The sequence below is a fragment of the Artemia sp. Qi Xiang Cuo genome, chromosome 13 (genome assembly GCF_049724085.1).
Source record: "Artemia sp. Qi Xiang Cuo chromosome 13, ASM4972408v1, whole genome shotgun sequence".
In the NCBI taxonomy this organism is placed as follows: Eukaryota; Metazoa; Arthropoda; class Branchiopoda; order Anostraca; family Artemiidae; genus Artemia; species Artemia sp. Qi Xiang Cuo.
In genome coordinates this window covers 52897734-52919270 of record NC_142806.1, presented here as the reverse complement: position 1 = coordinate 52919270, position 21537 = coordinate 52897734, and the positions used below count along the sequence as shown (strand labels likewise).

General features: G+C 33.3%; 1 protein-coding gene across 1 annotated transcript in view; it reads right to left on the bottom strand.

Annotated features, from left to right (window-relative positions):
- Nucleotides 1-21537, bottom strand: part of Sgf29 (SAGA-associated factor 29) — a 93040-nt gene that overhangs the window by 19478 nt on the left and 52025 nt on the right. Inside the window, exon 3 of the mRNA XM_089099110.1 lies at nt 14398-14529. Within this exon, the coding sequence (XP_088955236.1) occupies nt 14398-14529 (132 nt within the window). The remainder of the gene's footprint in view (nt 1-14397; nt 14530-21537) is intronic.

Here is a 21537-nt window from a genome sequence, read left to right as displayed (position 1 = left end):
ATACATCATTTTAAACTAGCAACAATAACGACAAAATTGATGGTTTATTTTAATCGGCATAACTTTATTAGATATTCTTTTGTAGACAGTTTTAATTAAATCCAAACTTATTTTTTTCTAAATACCTCAGAATTTTAAGATTGCTCCTTGCATTTTTCCCAGACAGTCCGCAATTTTTTTATGCAAAGTCAGCACATTTATTTGCGCAAAATTTTTAAAAGCGAGTCATGTTGAAACCAACAAAAAGGGAATTTTTAGGTAATTTTAACCAGATAAGTAAATTCAGATTTAAAAGCGCTGTCACAGTAACATTAAATGGATTTAGGAATAATTTCTAATCATTTTAAATTTTATTGTTGCTCCTTACTTTCAGCAGAAAAACTTGTTTTTTTATTTGATATCTCTAAAGGTTACCCTTGTTGGTATTTATATACCTGATAATCTAATAAATCTATTGGATAGCCTTCACGGACACGTGGCTCCTGTAAACAATATATACAAAAGCTAAAACAACGCTGCCTGTCGCGATAAAAAAACACAACTTGTCACAATAGCCTTTTACAAACAGAGGGAGTCTACTTTATTTTTATGCGGTGAAGTGAAGCCGGATAATTCAGTTTCCTGCTGAAACTAATCATCTATTCAAATAATTGAATATAACTACTCCCCCCACCCAAAAAAATGGTTAGAAGCCAGAACTAAGACGCAATAATATTATATTTCTCAATCACGCAAATTTTTTCAATCACGCTATATTTATTTCTCAATCACGCAAAAACACATTTAGCCAAAAACAAAAATCATTTTATGGACATGGCGCCAAACATCATAGGCAACCCAAAAAAGGGGGAGGGGGGCTACCAATCATTTGTACCCCCCCCCCTAAAAAGACAAAATACACAACAAATCCAACATGTTTACAAAGAAATATGAAACCTCTATATGCCTTAATTTGCTTGTTCTTGGGTTATACTATATCTTTAAAATCGGTTCGAAAGCCAGATTGCATAAATTTATAAGAATACAATGGAAAAAGTTAAAAAGATTCTCGATTTATTTCTAGATTATTCTAGATTTTCTTCTAGATTCCTTATTTCTAGATTTGATTTTAATGTACCAAGCACTTGATTGGAAAAATATTTACAATTTTTTGGCATTAATTGGCGGCATAAAGTAATTAATTGGCATAATTACTTTTCTGGAATTAATCGAATTGCTGAAGATCTAGAACACCTGCATTTTATTACAAATTTATCCAAAATAGCCTTTAAAATCTATTAAGTTTTGAATTACTTTTACACCAATTCTTTCTTTTATGAATTATTGCAACAATTAAATTTAAATTTAGCGTAAAAGTTAGAAAGTAAAGTTTAAATTTAATCGCTTTGGCACTAGTAGATGAAGAAGTCTAAAACATGAATTTAATAAACTTTGCTTCTCAACTCATATGCTATTTAAGTTACTGCTCTGACCAAAGAGTACGAGTAACTTACAGGAGTGTGAACTGGCAGTCGGTGCTGCCCCCCCCCCCTATCCAGGCCTAGAGCCGCTACTATAGTAAATCTCAAAATAATGATAGTAGTAAGTTATATAAAGGTTTCACGAATACATGAATATACGGTGTATTTTCACGGATACAAGCGATGTATCCGTGAAAGTATAGGCACTTGAAAGTTTACATACATATCTATGCCTTAGGCGTAAGTTTGAATGTATAATTTCAATGCATTGTACGGTTACCTGGGTCATTTGCCTATTACAATGAACTCTACATGGGTTGATAGACATGTTTTCTATTATGACACTCATTTTTGGAGGACAGCCAGAGAGAGAGAGCGAGGGTCACACTAACTACTTGATTAGTAGCTGGATTCGGATATAAGTGGTAATTTTCATTTTATTTAATATTAGTAAGAGACTAGAATTCAATGAGGATAGTTTATTTGAGAGGATATTAGTGAAAAAAAAATGAGTGGTGCATTTACACTTTTGGATATTAATGATGGAAGCGACAGCATCAACAGCAGCGATATACGACTACCTAATGTAGCTGTGGAAATAACTTCTGGCTGTAGATTATGTCTCGAATGGGACATTATGTATGCAAGATACGTGATATCATTAAGCAAATTTAAGCAGGAGGAGCAACTGTGTTTTGCTGGACAAGTGAATATTCTCCATATAAATAAACTTCGGTCAGCATTAGATGTACTATCGAAATATATTGATGAGAACAAAATGCATCAGTGAATATTATTATTATTGTAATTATGTTCAATAAAAATGTTTCTAAATCAATTGTATTTTTTATTTTTTCTTTATATATTAGACCAGCGTATATTTTGATTACAAAAAATAGATTCTGATTATTCTTAAGTTGTTTGTTATAGAGTTAGGACTAAAAAAAAAAAAATGTATAGATTATAGAAAGATCGAATCATTATGAATCTATTTCTTATGTAAAAACATTTAATTCTAGATGATGATTTTCTAGAGTTGTCTATTCAAAGGAAGATATTTTCTCGAGGAATGCTTGTCGATATAATGAAAACTGTTTCTCCATCATTAGACTATTGTATGAAGCTTCTACATCGTGGTCCAAATACATTTACACAATTTATTGATATATTGATTACGACACGAAAAAATTATATTGTTGATATGCTTTTAAAAATTAGTTTATAAATTTATGACTTTTTTTTTCATATGAAAGATGGTGCTCAAGGATGATTTACTCCTCTCTCTATCTCTCAGACTTTTTTTTTTTTGTTGCTAGCTCAGTTTAATTTTTGCAGTGAGAGCGATAACACCAGACAAAATTTTACATAAATGTACGTTATGTATTTAAACACAGGGCAGCTGTTCATCATGTGAGAATTTCAGAATGATTGATGAGTATGATGAAAAGTGTAGATTATGCAACCCGTGTAAATTGCACAGAGGATATGCTGTACAAATTAAAGGTTGTAATTCCTGTCTTGAAGAGGTGTGTGACTCTCATCCTAGAGGTCACCTATGCTCCAATTGTCATTATGATAAGTGCAAGCAGTGGGAGAGTACATATCCCGGTATGATTGGAAAGAATCTTGACCGGGATTTTAGTCTATTACCACGAGATTGGTATCGTCGCGGGTTTAGATTGTTCGTAGAGGAGGAACCAAGTCATCGATTCGACTGCTGGGACCACGAAATAATATGGTGTTTACATCATCGTTGTGAATACACTGAATGTTATGATCATAAGCCCACTGATTTTTACTTGGCTGTGACAGAATATGATTCGCCACTTGAGGACACTGTTTGTGAAATTGCTTCAAATAGGCAAATTGAAACATGTGAATTCTATAGAATGAATGAGAATAGTATCATTGACTATACAAAGAGATATGACAAGAGTGAAGTCACGCTCTACTGTAGAAAATGTGACCCTGACAGTGCAGTACATCAGAATCAGTACACTGTGAATTCAGATAATCTACCCGCACTAGTTGTTGTCGACAAATACCTAGTAGTGGATGGAATCTAAAGAGTAGAAAAGTCGTCTTATCATGTATATAAATTTTTGTATTAATAAACAATTTCACATACATCTTTAGAACATTTTATTCTTAGGGCACTAAAATCAATATTAAATACACTTATAAGTATATTCTCCACTAGAAAGTCATTCAATTGAGGTAGGTCAACGTAGATGTTGAGAAACTGTTTGTAGGTGTAGCCACGACATCTGAACATGAAAAAGAGTAGTGCATGAAAGCCACATGTCTTAGTCGCTAAATCCTGTACTCTTCGTTGATTTTGAATAATGGTTTTCCCACTGCTTTCAATAAAGTTGCTGATGTATGGAGCGTAGAATTTATACGATAGGCCAAGAGGATCAAAAAATTCAATATTCTTCGCTGTTTGAAAGATGCTTAGCCAATGACCGGTCTTCAAAGTCGATGGACTGCTATTAACAATGATCAGGGTATTGTTAACACTTGGAATTTTTTCAATGAAGTCCGAGGGTAGGCAATAGGACTTGTATCGTGATATGTATGGATCCATACTAAATACGTTGATTATTTGATTTGTGTTCATGGTGTTATGTCTAGTAGAACACTGCCGTCGGGTGTGATTTCACAATAGGTTTCAAATTGACTCAGTGATACTAGCGTGATACTCTCAGTCAGAGCATCGGCAAATGTACACTCTAAACATACATTCTCTTTTTTTGCTATGGTCATATATTGTGTACCAGAAAAGTATAAAACAATAACACCATGATTTTTTGAAAACATTGAGTTGGTTATTCCATTCTCAAATAATTGGGAGACAGGATCTAGGGACTGCATTGTAAACTTTTACACAATACTATAGGACTTTTTGTCAAACAATTCAGTGTAGCGTGGAATGCCATTTACTTTGCACACAAGGCTCTAGATATACCGAAAAAATTAAAATCATGGGGAGATTCAGTCCAGGATCCAACAGCACTCCCACTCCTCACAAAGGCCAAAGCCAATTTTGATGGGATTTCTCAATTGATAAATGATTAATCGCTATAGCTACGAGAGCCGGTGGCAATGTGACGTTGATTGGTGATCGTATGGGGGACAAGAAGTTTAATGTTGTTGCCATTGGCTCTTAGCTTTTCCACTGCCAATGCAACAGAACTCATAACCTGTTGTTTTCGGACGTGGAGACTTGCCGATGTGATAATGACATTTGCATCGGGTGCTGCAGGAAGGTGTTGAATATTTGGGTAAACATACGGTTAAGAAACGCTTCACTATAAATAAGGCTATTGTGTCTTTCTGAACTTTCTGTGCGAGGCAGGGATAGCTATTTAGTTTAAATAATTCTAGGAGGAATTGAGTTTTGTGGCTGGTGTGGAATAATGGTACTTGTAAAATCTTTTGGTAAACATTCGACTCTAAATATGGCTCTTGCGTCTTTCTGAACTTTCTGTTGGAGGCGGGGGTAAGTATTGAGTTTAAATAATTCTAGGAGGAATTGAGTTTTGTGGATGGTGTTGAAAAATGGTACGTGTTGAATATTTGGGTAAACATACGGCTAAGAAACGCTTCACTATAAATAAGGCTATTGTGTCTTTCTGAACTTTCTGTGCGAGGCAGGGATAACTATTTACTTTAAATAATTCTAGGAGGAATTGAGTGTTGTGGCTGGTGTGGAAAAATGGTACTTTTTAAATATTCTGGTAAACATTCGACTATAAATAAGGCTATTGCGTCTTTCTGAACTTTCTGTTGGAGGCGGGGGTAAGTATTTAGTTTAAATATTTCTAGGAGGAATTGAGTTTTGTGGTTGGTGTGGAAAAATGTTACTTGTTAAATATTCGGGTAAACATTCGACTATAAATATGGCTATTGCGTCTTTCTGAACTTTCTGTTGGAGGAGGGGGTAAGTATTTAGTTTAAATAATTCTAGGAGGAATTGAGTTTTGTGGAGGGTGTTGAAAAATGGTACGTGTTGAATATTTGGGTAAACATAAGGATAAGAAACGCTTCACTATAAATAAGGCTATTGTGTCTTTCTGAACTTTCTGTGCGAGGCATGGATAACTATTTAGTTTAAATAATTCTAGGAGGAATTGAGTTTTGTGTCTGGTGTGGAAAAATTGTACTTGTTAAATATTCGGGTGGTTTTTCTTTACTTGATGGTCATTAAAAACGAAATTTTTGTGTTAAATAAGTAGTTTTTGTATCTTTTAAAAGAGATCTACGGGGATTGAGAGACTCAGTTGCCTAATTCAGTGTGGTTTTCCTTTACTTGGTGGTCATTAAAAACGAAATTTTTGTGTTAAATAAGTAGTTTTTGCATCTTTTAAAAGAGCTTTACGGGGATTGAGAGACTCAGTTGCCGGATTCCGTGTGGTTTTTCTTTACTTGATAGAAATTAAAAACGGAATTTTTGTGTTAAATAAGTAGTTTTTCTATCTTTTAAAAGAGCTTTAAGGGGATTGAGAGACTCAGTTACCTGATTCGGTGTGGTTTTTCTTTAATTGTTGGTCATTAAAAACTAAATTTTTGTGTTAAATAAGTAGTTTTTGTATCTTTTAAAAGAGCTTTACGGGGATTGAGAGACTCAGTTGCCGGATTCCGTGTGGTTTTTCTTTACTTGATGGTCATTAAAAAATAAATTTTTGTGTTAAATAAGAATTTTTTGTATATTTTAAAATAGCTTTACGGGTATTGAGAGACTCAGTTTCCGGATTCCGTGTGTTTTTTCTTTACTTGATGGTCATTAAAAACGAAATTTTTCTGTTAAATAAGTAGTTTTTGTATCTTTTAAAAGAGCTTTACGGGGATTGAGAGACTCACTTTTACCTTGTCACAGTTACATTTTCATGATATTGCAAAGTTCATTTTGAATTTATTTCGTTGAAATGAAAGAGTTGGAATATTTCACTAGTGTTTGGTTGTGTTTTACCTTGTCACAGTTTAATTTAATTGATTTTTAAAATTTCATTTTTAATTTATTTAGATTAAATTCAATAGTTGTAATATTTCAGTAGTGTTTGGTTGTGTTTTACCTTGTCACAGTTACATTTTCTTGATTTTTCAAAGTTCATTTTTAATTTGTTTCTTTGAAATGCAATAGTTGGACTATTTCAGTAATGTTTGGTTTTGATTTACATTGATCAATTACATTTTCTTGATTTTTCAAAGTTAATTTTGAATTTCTTTCCTTGAAATGCAAGAGTTGGAATATTTCAGTAGTGTTTGGTTGTCTTGTAGTTATTTTTTGTGTTTTAACTTGTCACAGTTACATTTTCTTGATTTTTCAAAGTTCATTTTGAATTTCTTTCGTTGAAATGCAAGAGTTGGAATATTTCAGTAGTGTTTGGTTTTGTTTTACCTTATCACAGTTACTTTTTCTTGATTTTTCAAAGTTCATTTTGAATTTCTTTTGCTTAAATGAACGAGTTGGACTAGTTCTTTATTTGTGTTTGTTTTTTGTAATTTTCACAGGTTAAGATTATTTATATTTATTTGTTAATTATTATTTTATTTATATGATCTTATAGAGTTTGACTACTTCAGCGTGAAAGATACCTTTTCTTGATTTTTCAAATTTCATTTTGAATTTCTGTCGTTGAAATGCAAGAGTTGGAATATTTCAGTAGTGTTTGGTTGTGTTTTACCTTGTGACAGTTACATTTTCTTGATTTTTAAAAGTTCATTTTGAATTTCTTTCGTTGAAATGCAAGAGTTGGAATATTTCAGTAATGTTTGGTTGTGATTTACATTGATCACGTAAATTTTCTTGATTTTTAAAAGTTCATTTTGAATTTGTTTAGTTGAAATGCAAGAGTTTGAATATTTAAGTAGTGTTTTTTTGTGTTTTACCTTGTAACAGTTACATTTTCTTGATTTTTCAAAGTTCATTTTGAATTTGTATCTTTGATATGCTAGAGTTGGAATATTTCAATTTTGTTTTTTTTGGGTATTTCCTTTGCACTGTTACATTCTATTGATTTTTAAAAGTTAATTTTTAATTTATTTCGTTTAAATGCACGAGATGGAATATTTCAGTACTGTTATGGTTATGGTTTACCTTGTCACTGTTACATTTTCTTGATTTTTCAAAGTTCATTTTTAATTTCTTTCGTTGAAATGAAAGAGTTGGAATATTTCAGTAGTGTTTGGTTGTGGTTTACCTTGTCACAGTTACATTTTCTTGATTTTTCAAAGTTCATTTTGAATTTCTTTCATTGAAATGCAAGAGTTGGAATATTTCAGTAGTGTTTGGTTGTGGTTTACCTTGTCACAGTTACATTTTCTTGATTTTTCAAAGTTCATTTTTTATTTCTATCATTGAAATGCAAGATTTGGAATATTTCAGTAGTGATTGATTGTGGTTTACCTTGTCACCGTTAAATTTTCTTGATTTTTCAAAGTTCATTTTGAATATCTTTCGTTGAGATGAAAGAGTTGGAATATTTCAGTAGTGTTTTGTTATGGTTTACCTTTTCACAGTTACATATTCTTGATTTTTCAAAGTTTATTTTGAATTTCTTTCGTTGAAATGCAAGAGTTGGAATATATTACTAGTGTTTGGTTTTGGTTTACCTTGTCACATTTTCATTTTCTTTATTTTTCTTTTTTGATTTTGTTTTTCTTTCGTTTAAATGCAAGAGTTGGAATATTTCAGTAGTGTTTTATATTGCTTGACCATGTCAAACTTACATTCTCAATAATTTTAAATGTTAGTGTTGAAATTCTTTAATTGAAATTAAGTATTTGGACTATATCATAAGTGTTTTGTTTTTTTTTACATATTCAAACTTAAAGTTTAATGATTTTTCAAAGTTCAATTTGAATTTCCTTTGTTGTAATGCAATAGTTGGAATATTTCAGTAGTGTTTGCTTGTGGTTTACCCTGTCATAGTTACATTTTCTTGATTTTTCAAAGTTCATTTTGAATCATTCAAGAAACGTGATTAAACACGTTTTTAAACTAAATGCTATTTGCAGGCCTTTCCTTGGCACCTTTCCAAACGAGCGGGGATTCCCCGCTGGTTCCTACACATTGCAAAATAGTGAGCAGTACGAAAACTCCACATTTTCAACCAGACTGGTTTTTAGACAACACACCCACAGAGATGACACACACACATAGAAACGAGACACGCACAGACACGACACACAAACAGAGTCATAGTGAGAGAGATATCCAAAAAGTTGGGTTGACCTAGGTTCACTTAGAGTGGCGCGCCACTCTAAGTGAACCTACGACGCCCATCATTTCCCCAAACACGTCCAATAAAACTTTTGAGATAGCCATTTTGTTCAGTGTAGCTGATTTCCAGATAGAAGATATTTTTTGAGGAAGACACTCCCCCACAACCCTCGGCAAGAGTTTTAAGTTATGCCCTGGGGGCATATAAGGTTTTTATAGAAGGCGTTGTTGTAGAAACTTCAAAACAGGCACATTCAATTGGAAATTCAAAGGGCTAGTGCCCTTTTTAATAGTTGAAAGTGATTTGAACGCAACTAGCCCCCCCCCCCACGCCCATCATTCCCCCAAACACATCCAATCAAAATTTTGAGATAGCCATTTTGCTCAGCGTAGTTGATTTCCAGATAGAAAATATGTTTTTGAGGAGGACAATCCCCCACAACCCTCAGGGCAAAAGGGTTTTAATTTATGCCCTGGGGGCATATAAGGTTTTTATAGAAGGCGGTGTCGTAGAAACTTCAAAAAAGGCTCATTCAATTGGAAATTCCGAGGGCTAGTGCCCTTTGTAATAGTCGAAAGTGATTTGAGGGCAACTAACCCCCCTCTCACACCCACCTTTTCCCCAAACACATCCAATCAAAATTTTAAGACAGCCATTTTATTAAACGTAATTTTAAGTTCTGGAAATTAGGTCTTTGAGGATTACAACCCCCCAAAACCCTCAAGGCAAGGGTTGTAATTTAAGGATTCTCCGAATCCTTCATATTATTTCTTATGGAAGGATGCTCGTATAAACTTTAGAGAGGACTTGTTTGATTTTAAATTGAAAGTTACTGATAACTTTGTAAGATTCAATTGAGATTGAAGAGTCACTAGCCCCACTTCCTTCTCAATGACCTCAATGCATCAGATAAAAATTTTAAGATAGATATTGTTTTAAAATAGCCAAAATTACTTAGAACAAAAACTCCAGTGTCGACACAGACCACCCGGACCAGGGGGTCGGCATGTTAAGTTATGCCCTGGGGCATAACGTATTAAGGGGGGCTTATAACTTATGGGAAGAGGTTTTGTATGGGAAGAACACATTGGAAATCTATTATAATGATTCAATTATAAGGTTAAAATACATACTCTGTGATAGATGCAAAATTGCTTTGGCACACAAATTCCTATTAAGGTCAATTCCAAACAGACATGAACCCTTTGTGTCAGCAAGTGAAATGGTCTAAACTCCCTTATTGGAGCTATTTTTTCAATACATTCATTGTTGTCAATCGCTGTCCACAAGTTTTGAAAGCTGTCTATTGTTCATTTATAAGGTTTTTATCAAAGAGGTAATCGTATAGACTTTGATAAAATCCTCATTCGATTTAAATTGAAAGTTCTAGATCCGTTTTTTAAATTCAAGAATAATCGGACAGTAAGCACCCCCCCCAGGCCATAAAAACTTGAAACTTTTTGCACTCAAAAACTAACAAAAATTAATTTAAAAAAACTTTCCGAAAATAAGTTTTTCAAACAAAAGTAAAGGCCATTTTCAAATTAAGCTCAGGAGATACAAAGACCTGTTAAAATTCAAACTGAAAACGACCAGAAATTACTATTAAAGAATGAATGAAAACCCAAAACGAACGGAAATTAAATAAACAATCATAGTAAAAAACATACAACAAGTAATAATATAAATGAATAAATAGATCTTAAAGCGAGTAATGCTTAGATTGAATATGAAAATCTAGCTTAAAACGAAACCAAATATTTTGCTATTAAAGTATAAATGAAACTTAAAACGAACAGAAATTAAATAAAAAATCAATGCGAACAAAACATACAATATATATTAATGTAAATGAATAAATAAATCTTAAAACGAGTGAAACTTAAATTGAATATGCAAATCAAGTTTGAATCGAATAAAAATAACTACAAACAAGAGTTTGGGTATCGTCTCACTGCAGAAGCCTAAAACCTACTGCGTCATTGGCGCTTTACTGAAAACGAATCATATTACAAATGTTTTCTTTTGTACTTAATGTTGAAAATAAATATTAAAATTACAGAAAAATTTTGAACTGATGAGATTTTGGCAATAAATATCATTATGCATCAAATAGTCAGTTTAATTTATTATTTCTTTTCAAATTTGGTCAAGACTAATATAGTTTCACTACAAGCAAAATTTGGATACTTCCCCCTTCTTTAACTGTAAAATCCTAAAGCCTTCTGCGTCATTGGTGCTTCACTGAAAATGAATTACTCGTATATTGCAAATTTATTGTTTTCCAGTTCTTACAGCATTGAAAATGAAAATAAAAATTACAGGGAAAAAAAACTTGAACTGATTGATCTTTCAACAATTAATATCATTATATATCTAATATTCAATTTGATTTTGTTTATACTTTCCAAGACTGTTCAAGATTCATAAAGTTTTGCCATTGTTTTTTAACCGTGCCATTTTTTTAACTAATAGTGTTAGTTTGGTATGAAAACATTCTATGGCTTCTAAGAATTTCTATTTGAGCAGAAAACTGCACCTCAAACTTTGTGGAACATGTATTTTCTTACATTAATCACCAAAATATAATAAAATGTCAAGTTTTGGAGTATTTCACCACTCTAGTTGTATGCCAGGCTAATTCTCGTAGCAGCCCAATTCCGTCGTGGTATGGTTCACATTTTCAACACCTGGCGTCCGGACTATCATATAATCTACCAAGCATACAACTACCCCAAATCAGTATCAATAAATAAATGAAACCCAAAACGAACAAAAATTAAAATAAATATTAGTCAAACTCAAAACGAGCATAAATTAATGTGAGTAGGGTTCAGAACCCCTATGCTTTCTAAAAGCCAGAATATAATTTGTACTTTACTGAAAAAAAAATTCAAATGAGTTTACTGAAAAAAAATGTGCATTGCCAATTTAATATACATATGCTGATATTTATTCCCTAAAATCTTAATTAATTTTAGATTTCTTAAAGTTACAAAAGTGAAAATATTTCAAAGAATTTTTTTCAGTAAAGCGCCAATGACACAGTAGGTTTTAGGCTTCTGCAGTGAGATGATACCCAAACTCTCGTTTGTAGTTATTTTTATTCGATTCAAACTTGATTTGCATATTCAATTTAAGTTTCACTCGTTTTAAGATTTATTTATTCATTTACATTAATATATATTGTATGTTTTGTTCCAATTGATTGTTTATTTAATTTCTGTTCGTTTTAAGTTTCATTTATACTTTAATAGCAAAATATTTGTTTTCATTTTAAGCTAGATTTTCATATTCAATCTAAGCATTACTCGCTTTAAGATCTATTTATTTATTTATATTAATACTTGTTGTAAGTTTTTTTCTATGATTGTTTATTTAATTTCTGTTCGTTGTGGGTTTCTTTTATTCTTTAATAGTAATTTCTGGTCGTTTTGAGTTTGAATTTTAACAGGTATTTGTGTCTGCGGAGGTTAAGTTTAAAATGACCATTACTTTTCTTTGAAAAAATTATTTTTAGAAAAGTTTGTTTTAATTAATACTTGTAAACAAGAGGGGAGAAAAGCAGGAAGGAATTGTAATCTTACAGAAATACATCATTTTAAACTAGCAACAATAACGACAAAATTGATGGTTTATTTTAATCGGCATAACTTTATTAGATATTCTTTTGTAGACAGTTTTAATTAAATCCAAACTTATTTTTTTCTAAATACCTCAGAATTTTAAGATTGCTCCTTGCATTTTTCCCAGACAGTCCGCAATTTTTTTATGCAAAGTCAGCACATTTATTTGCGCAAAATTTTTAAAAGCGAGTCATGTTGAAACGAACAAAAAGGGAATTTTTAGGTAATTTTAACCAGATAAGTAAATTCAGATTTAAAAGCGCTGTCACAGTAACATTAAATGGATTTAGGAATAATTTCTAATCATTTTAAATTTTATTGTTGCTCCTTACTTTCAGCAGAAAAACTTGTTTTTTTATTTGATATCTCTAAAGGTTACCCTTGTTGGTATTTATATACCTGATAATCTAATAAATCTATTGGATAGCCTTCACGGACACGTGGCTCCTGTAAACAATATATACAAAAGCTAAAACAACGCTGCCTGTCGCGATAAAAAAACACAACTTGTCACAATAGCCTTTTACAAACAGAGGGAGTCTACTTTATTTTTATGCGGTGAAGTGAAGCCGGATAATTCAGTTTCCTGCTGAAACTAATCATCTATTCAAATAATTGAATATAACTACTCCCCCCACCCAAAAAAATGGTTAGAAGCCTGAACTAAGACGCAATAATATTATATTTCTCAATCACGCAAAAACACATTTAGCCAAAAACAAAAATCATTTTATGGACATGGCGCCAAACATCATAGGCAACCCAAAAAAGGGGGAGGGGGGCTACCAATCATTTGTACCCCCCCCCCTAAAAAGACAAAATACACAACAAATCCAACATGTTTACAAAGAAATATGAAACCTCTATATGCCTTAATTTGCTTGTTCTTGGGTTATACTATATCTTTAAAATCGGTTCGAAAGCCAGATTGCATAAATTTATAAGAATACAATGGAAAAAGTTAAAAAGATTCTAGATTTATTTCTAGATTATTCTAGATTTTCTTCTAGATTCCTTATTTCTAGATTTGATTTTAATGTACCAAGCACTTGATTGGAAAAATATTTACAATTTTTTGGCATTAATTGGCGGCATAAAGTAATTAATTGGCATAATTACTTTTCTGGAATTAATCGAATTGCTGAAGATCTAGAACACCTGCATTTTATTACAAATTTATCCAAAATAGCCTTTAAAATCTATTAAGTTTTGAATTACTTTTACACCAATTCTTTCTTTTAGGAATTATTGCAACAATTAAATTTAAATTTAGCGTAAAAGTTAGAAAGTAAAGTTTAAATTTAATCGCTTTGGCACTAGTAGATGAAGAAGTCTAAAACATGAATTTAATAAACTTTGCTTCTCAACTCATATGCTATTTAAGTTACTGCTCTGACCAAAGAGTACGAGTAACTTACAGGAGTGTGAACTGGCAGTAGGTGCTGCCCCCCCCCCCTATCCAGGCCTAGAGCCGCTACTATAGGAAATCTCAAAATAATATGCGCACTCAAGATCAAAACAAAACTACTCCAAAAATCTAATTAACTAAGAACTGCTAATTTAGTTAATTAGTATGTTACTCTAATTAAATCAGTTAATTATTTGAGCAATTAGCCTTATTAAGGAGATGTATATAATACTTCTTCCATAAATATTACTGTTTGATAAAGCCACAAGACAACTATCTAGACACAGAACTCGCTCTGATCACAAGAAGGAGGATGTGCCACAAGACACAGCTACAAGCCACAATACAACTATCTAGACACAGAACTCGCTCTGATCACAAGAAGGAGGATGTGGCTAAGAAACGGTTATTGAAAAACATTTTTAGGTCCTGAACATCGATTAGAGAACTGTCTCCACAAACGGGTTATTTGGTCAAAACCATCTGATAATTCCTTTCAGAAAACATTTAACAGATACAGAAAACCTAATAACTAAACTAACAAAGAGACTATCGGTAAATCATAAGCTCTTGGCACCACTTGGCACTCCTGGCACTGCTAGTAATATTTCATAAGAGAAGACAATGTATAAGAATATTCAGTTCGAACTTGCAAAATAGGATGTTAATAGACATACTTTGATGACAGCTTGTTTCCTATCATCAGTGGCCTTTTCTCTTAGCTGCTCAACAGCGCTGTATGTATCCTCTGCTTTAGCGTGTACTTCAGGTAGCTGATGTATAAGCTTCGTCAGTACCTTCAGCCTATCCTGCAAAACTAACAAAAATTAGCCACTTCAAAACACGAATTGCGTATTAATGAATCATTTTATTTTGAAAGTGGTATCACACTCTTGACAGTAAAGATTGTTTTTTGAGGGTTACCCATAAACTCCCCCATCTATGCGCATCCTTCTTCGTTATCTTTCACGCCATTATTTTGACAGCTTGCATATCTGTTGAGCAGGCATCTTAATTCATCAGCCTTGAGATTATACTACGGTTTGTATACCTGTAGTAACCCTCCAAAATGTTTTCCAAATGAGAAATAGCAACAGATGGGAGCTGAGTCCCATGATCAGATTCCCTTTTAGTTATACTTTTTTAACTAACATTAAATTCAGATTAAAAAAAAAAAAAAAAAAAAAAAAAAAAAAAAAAAAAAATCACGTTGACCTAGGTGTTACATGTCAAGTAAAGTTGAATCTTAAAACAGAGCAACAAGTAATACGTCCAAAGACCCTGGGGTCAATGCAGAAATCGCCAGTGACTTTTATCAGCGTTGCGTTATTGGTGTGTAAAGATCGATTTCTACAAAAAAACAAGGAAGTCCTGTCGCCAAGAATGGTTTATCATTTGAACTTTAAAGGTTTTTTCAGATGAACCAACGCTTAAAACACAGTTTGGAAAGTCTAGATTCCTTGACTAAAATAAAATAATTCATAATAATGCTATTATAGATAAGATTTATTGCAAAAAGCCTGTGGGCCATAGCAACACATAATACAGTCTACAAACAAAGCTCAGGAACAATATACAACTTTAGATAATAAAAATCAAAAAAGAAAAAGAACAACAAAACGACAAAAAAAGAAACACACCAAGGTTCAACTTTTAACCAACAAACACCATATAATAAAATTGAAATCCTAAAAATAGTAACAGGCTATCCCCTCAAACATGATTCCTTATATTTAATCCCTAAACGAAATATTAAATCTTTTTTCTTTAATTCTTATGAATTTGACGCTGAAGTTAATTTTTACAAAAAGGTGCATATAGTACCAGACACGTAGCAAGCGTTTATTTAAAGTGGGAGTAAATTCATCAAAATCAAGTAACAGAGGCGGATTTTTTTTTAAATGTGAGGGAATTTAGAAGAATTGGATCATTTTGTACGGGGTCCGGGCTTGAAAGACTCCCCTTACATATACGAATGCACGCTCCATAGGAAAAGAATGAAGATGAAAAATCGATTTTTTCAGTCAATTAATACTATATTTCAGACCCAAGTAAATCCAGATTATCAGATTAACCTAGATATTACTTGTGTGACGTCACATCAATGACAGGTAAGACTTTCTTGCAGTGTAAGCTACTTGATAGTTACTGGGTCGACCACCATCTCTAGATATTTGGTGTCTAATTCCCACGTCCTTCCGAGAAGTATTTTGTGGCATTTAAAACAAACCGTAAATCCAATACAAAAAAGAGATCAGGTTTAGTAATATAGAATTCAGTGGCACTATTAAAAAAAAATCTGAAATTAGCGGTTTCCAACACCATCATTTAGTCTAGATACTATCTTTATATAGGAAAAAAAAAATCATCACCAGGAGTGGTAATTCACGAAAATTTAGGGGGCTTGGGCCAAAATGTCTTTTTCAAAGTCTAGGGGGGTAATTTCTTTTCCTGAATTTTGCTTCAAACAAGTCAAGTATAAAACATCCAGATGCAAATAAAACCGATTTCTCACGTTGACCTTAATACTGCTTGTCGTGTTTACTATAGTCGATTCTTAAAGCAGAGCGGTAATTAATAGGTTCACAGAACCTGAAGTCCTCTCAAAAACTACCATCCTGATAAATTACCACCAAGCAAGAATGGAAACAGGTCTATTTTTGATCATTTAGAAGGCGTCCAAGGTGGTTTTTAAGTGTGAAATAAACAGTACATCTATCCCATGTTCTATGATCAAATCCCCCAGCAAAATTCCCCCTGCTTCCGAAAATTCTTCACATAGCACTGGGCTGCAGATCAAGTTGTTAGAAAAGAAAATTGATAGTTTGGAAAAAGTAGAAAGGAAAGGCATGCTGTTTTCCATTTCTACGTACAACAGTTGCAAACAATATTGATGTTATTTTTGTTTCTAATTGCTCTATTGTCTATGATTTCTTTCAAAATTTTGGCAAATAAAATAGCAAAATTATCAAACTTTTTGTTTCTGCATGGACTGCATCATTTTGAACGTGACAACGTTCATTAATATAGCATTTGTCGATAAAGCAGCAAAAATAGGCATGATTTCAAAGCATAAAAAGTCTTAAGTACCAATATATAATAACCTTACAAACTTATAAAATAACCTTATAATAACCTTATAAAACCTTACCAACTTGATGTACTATTTGAAGTTCCTAATATGATTTTACTCCCCTATCGAATCAAATAATTACAATACACATATATACGTTTAGTACACAGAAAATAATACCGTAATACATGGCACCACTGGCAGAGCCGTTCCTAGGATTGGTTGTGCCCAGGAAAAATTAAGTACAGCACCCCTCCTGACTCAAACATCGGCAAAAAAGCCAAATCAAGGCGGGTAATCCCCCGCCGCAGCGGTACCGGTTGCCCCTCCTCTAGGAACGCCGGGGGTAAACTTGGGTTTGCCTTAACCCAAGGTGTTGACCCATTCAGTTTTGTGGGTATTATAGAGCGAATCTCTTTGCAATTCATATTTGATTTTGACTTTATTCAATACAAATACACAAATAAAACACAACTCCAGGGACTGGTCAATGATACCTAGGGCCTAAATGTAGCCCTGGAGAACTCAAGTATTCATATAAATATTATCACTGATTACTGACAAAACAACGAAGTGTTAAACATTGAAAGAGAAAAAAAATACTGAAAAAAGGCGCTGTGTACTACATAAAAATGAGAGAATCCTCCTAAACATTATTCATTTGAACTAGTAGAAAGAAGATGTTTCTCATAATTGCATCGAAACGACGGAACTGAAACAGAATATTTTATTTCTGGTGGACAGTGTTCCACAATTTCACTCCAACGTATTTGATAGAAAAAGTTACTCTTAGCCTGTGAAAAATATCCGAGACAAGAGAAAACTGTGTAGATGATGAAGTTGGATAAGCATGATAATATGACGACAAATGAAAAAGGACAAGTTGTGTTAGTCCTGGGGGTGCTAGACTATTCAAGTATTTATACATGAAAACAGCAGTTTGGAGCTGGCAAATTTGTCTTACTGTTAGCAGTAGAAGTGACCCTATTGACCCCATTGCCCACCCCTGCTGCCACCTATAACTTTTTTGCACACCCAAATAAGGGCATAGCCTCCCTAGGGAGAATGATTGCGTAATCAGTCAATGACCTCTTTTCCCAAGGTCGATTTATTTGATGTTTCTATGTGTAATAACTCCGGAACGAAGGTTGCACATGCGCATTGAATTCTAACGGGAACTATCTCCGAACAGTACACCAAATATGGGCATAGCCTCCCTAGGGAGAACACGTTGTTAATGGGGTCAATGACCTCTTTTTCCAAGTCAACAACAACAACAACGACCTTGACATTCGCTGAGAGCGTGCACTTACAACAACAACAACATCGACCGTGGAACACCTGTGCTGTCGACCTCAATTCACATATCGTGAATCAATAATTCCCCTTAGAAACAACAAATTAATTCCCCTTTCTTGACAGATCAATCAACCAATGACATCATCTGTCAGACTTTAAAAATTTTCGCCTAGAAACGATTCTCCAGGAATAGATCCAAGTCATTAATGTCATTGACTCGGAAACAACTCTTTTGGTCGAACTCCAAAGGATATTAATAGCCAAAGGCCATGGAAACCATTCTCCAAGAAACATCTTAGCGATGAATTGTTTTAGCGCGGGAATCAGGTTTCTTATTAATTTGAAATACATTAGCGCAGAGATGCCAAAAACAAAAGGAACACGCTGAATTACGTTTAGGGATTATTTGGGCGAAACTGTTTTAGACAGGTTATGACACTATTTCGGCGAAACAGTTAGAGACATTTAAAAGATGATTTTTGAAGAGATTTTAGAAGAGAATTTAATGGTGAAACTCTGTGGTCGTTATAATACACAAGTTTCATTTGAACAGTGTTGTGAGGTCCTCTAACCCAACCCCAAAGGGTTCCAATCCTCCTACCCCAACCCCGAAGGAAGCCCCCGGTCCTTAAAGGCCCCCCAAGCTCCCAAAGGGCCACCGGCGCCCCCAAAGGCCCACCCAGACCCTCAAAGGCCATCCCCGGGCCCCCCAAAGGCCCATCGAGCTCCCAAAGGACCAACGGGGTCCCAAAGGCCCTCCCCCAGTCCACCAATGTCCCCCAGGCCCCCCACAGCCCCCCCCGACCCCCCAAGGCCCCCCCTGGGCCCCCAAGGCCCGCGCCCGGTCCCCAGACATGCACACAAAAACTTACACACACACAAAAACTTACACACACACAAGAAAACTTACACACACACACTAAAACTTACACACACATACACATGAAAACTTACACACACATGCCAAAACTTACACACACACACACAAAAACTTACACACACACACACACACACACATAAACATACACATGCACACGAAAACTTACATGCACACAAAAACTTACATGCACACAAAAACTTAATAAAGTTAAATAATTGTTCAAACGTAAACTTATGTCCAATGCCATACTACTTAAAGTGACAAAAACTCTTTCCCACAAGAGGACACTTTTAAACTAAAATTAAAGAGCTACTAAATCAAAGATATGATGAAATAATAACGAATCATTGTTCAAACGTAAACTTATGTTTAGCGATAAACTTATTAGAGTGATAAAAAACTTTTTCCCACAAGAGGACACTTTTCGAGTAAAAGTAAAGAGCTACTAAATCAAAGATATGATGAAATAATAGCGAATAATTGCTCAAACTTAAATTTTCTGTATTATGGGAATAGTTTATTTTCGAACCATTATATCTACCAAAGGTTCAATACCTGAGTTAAACTAAGAGGTTTCAATTTCAGGAAAAAATTACATTTTGACAACATTTGACAATTTACCAAATTTAATGTTTTGTTTAGTTTCAAAATGTTTTCTGTCACTCATCATCTTTTAATCATTCAAAAACAATACTAAAGAAAACCACTTCCCACGGTTTATTGATTTTAAATTATTAAGTAGGCTATTATTTCATTGAAATATACATTTTACATTTTTTAATTTTCATGCTTTTGATAAGTATCTTGTCCTTTTGGTGTAAATTGCAGCTGAAGGCTTATCGTAAAATCACTGTTTCAAGTTTTTTCATAATTAAAGGATACGAATTAGAACCATGGGAACGTAATTTCGTCGTATTTTGCTTATTTTCGTTGGAAAAAACACTGAAAAACCATATTAAGAGCTATATTTATGAGTGTTTCACTGAAAATTCCTTTTTCGTTCCAAGTCCTGACCCCCTAATTAAAGGATATGAATTAGAACCATGGGAACGTAATTTCATCGTATTTTACATTTCCCACAAGAGGACACTTTTCAACTAAAAGTAAAGAGCTACTAAATCAAAGATATGATGAAATAATAACGAATAATCGTTCAAACGTAAACTTATGTTTAGCGATAAACTTATTAGAGTAATAAAAAACTTTTTCCCACAAGAGGACACTTTTCGAGTAAAAGTAAAGAGCTACCAGACTAAACCATAGATATGATGAAATAATAACGAATAATTGTTCAAACTTAAATTTTCTGTATTACTGGAATAGTTTATTTTCGAACCAATATATCTACCAAAGGTTCAATACCTGAGTTAAACTAAGAGGTTTCAATTTCAGGAAAAAATTACATTTTGACAACATTTGACAATTTACCAAATTTAAAGTTTTGTTTAGTTTCAAAATGTTTTCTGTCACTCATCTTCATTTAATCATTCACAAACAATACTAAAGATATGATGAAATAATAACGAATAATTGTTCAAACTTAAATTTTCTCTATTACTGAAATAGTTTATTTTTGAACCAATATATCTACCAAAGGTTCAATACCTGAGTTAAACTAAGAGGTTTCAATTTCAGGAAAAAATTACATTTTGACAACATTTGACAATTTACCAAATTTAAAGTTTTGTTTAGTTTCTAAATGTTTTCTGTCACTCATCATCTTTTAATCATTCAAAAACAATACTAAAGAAAACCACTTCACACGGTTTATTGATTTTAAATTATTAAAAAGGCTATTATTTCATTGAAATATACATTTTACATTTTTAAATTTCATGCTTTTGATAAGTATCTTGTCCTTTTGGTGTAAATTGCAGCTGAAGGCTTATCGCAAAATCACTGTTTCAAGTTTTTTCATAATTAAAGGATACGAATTAGAACCATGGGAACGTAATTTCGTCGTATTTTGCTTATTTTCGTTGGAAAAAGCACTGAAAAAACCATATTAAGAGCTATATTTATGAGTCTTTCACTGAAAATTCCTTTTTCGTACCAAGCCCTGACCCCCCTAATTAAAGGATATGAATTAGAACCATGGGGGCGTAATTTCATCGTATTTTACATTTCCCACAAGAGGAACACTTTTCGAGCAAAAGTAAAGAGCTACCAGACTAAACCAAAGATATGATGAAATAATAACGAATAATTGTCCAAACTTAAATTTTTTTAATATCTCTGAGACAAACTTTTACAGTGTTGAAAAATAGTGAAAAAGAAAAGACTAAAAAACATTGGAAGAAATAGATTGGTAGGAAAAAATGCTTACATTTGCATAATCCGTCTGGGCTTGGGTGCCTGAAGGATCAGGTAGTGCATGTTGGAGGGTGGAGGGACCGGTGGCGTTACATTCTTGTACAAATTGGACTGCGGCTTGTACAGGCAGCGTCGGTCTTGAATAGTCGATATGAAGGTTGGATTGGCCAGTGTATTTGGGGGCTTCGGCCAGCGACCATACTGCACAACTGTTGCCTTCGCAGGGGGCGCATTATTGCCCATCGCTTTCTT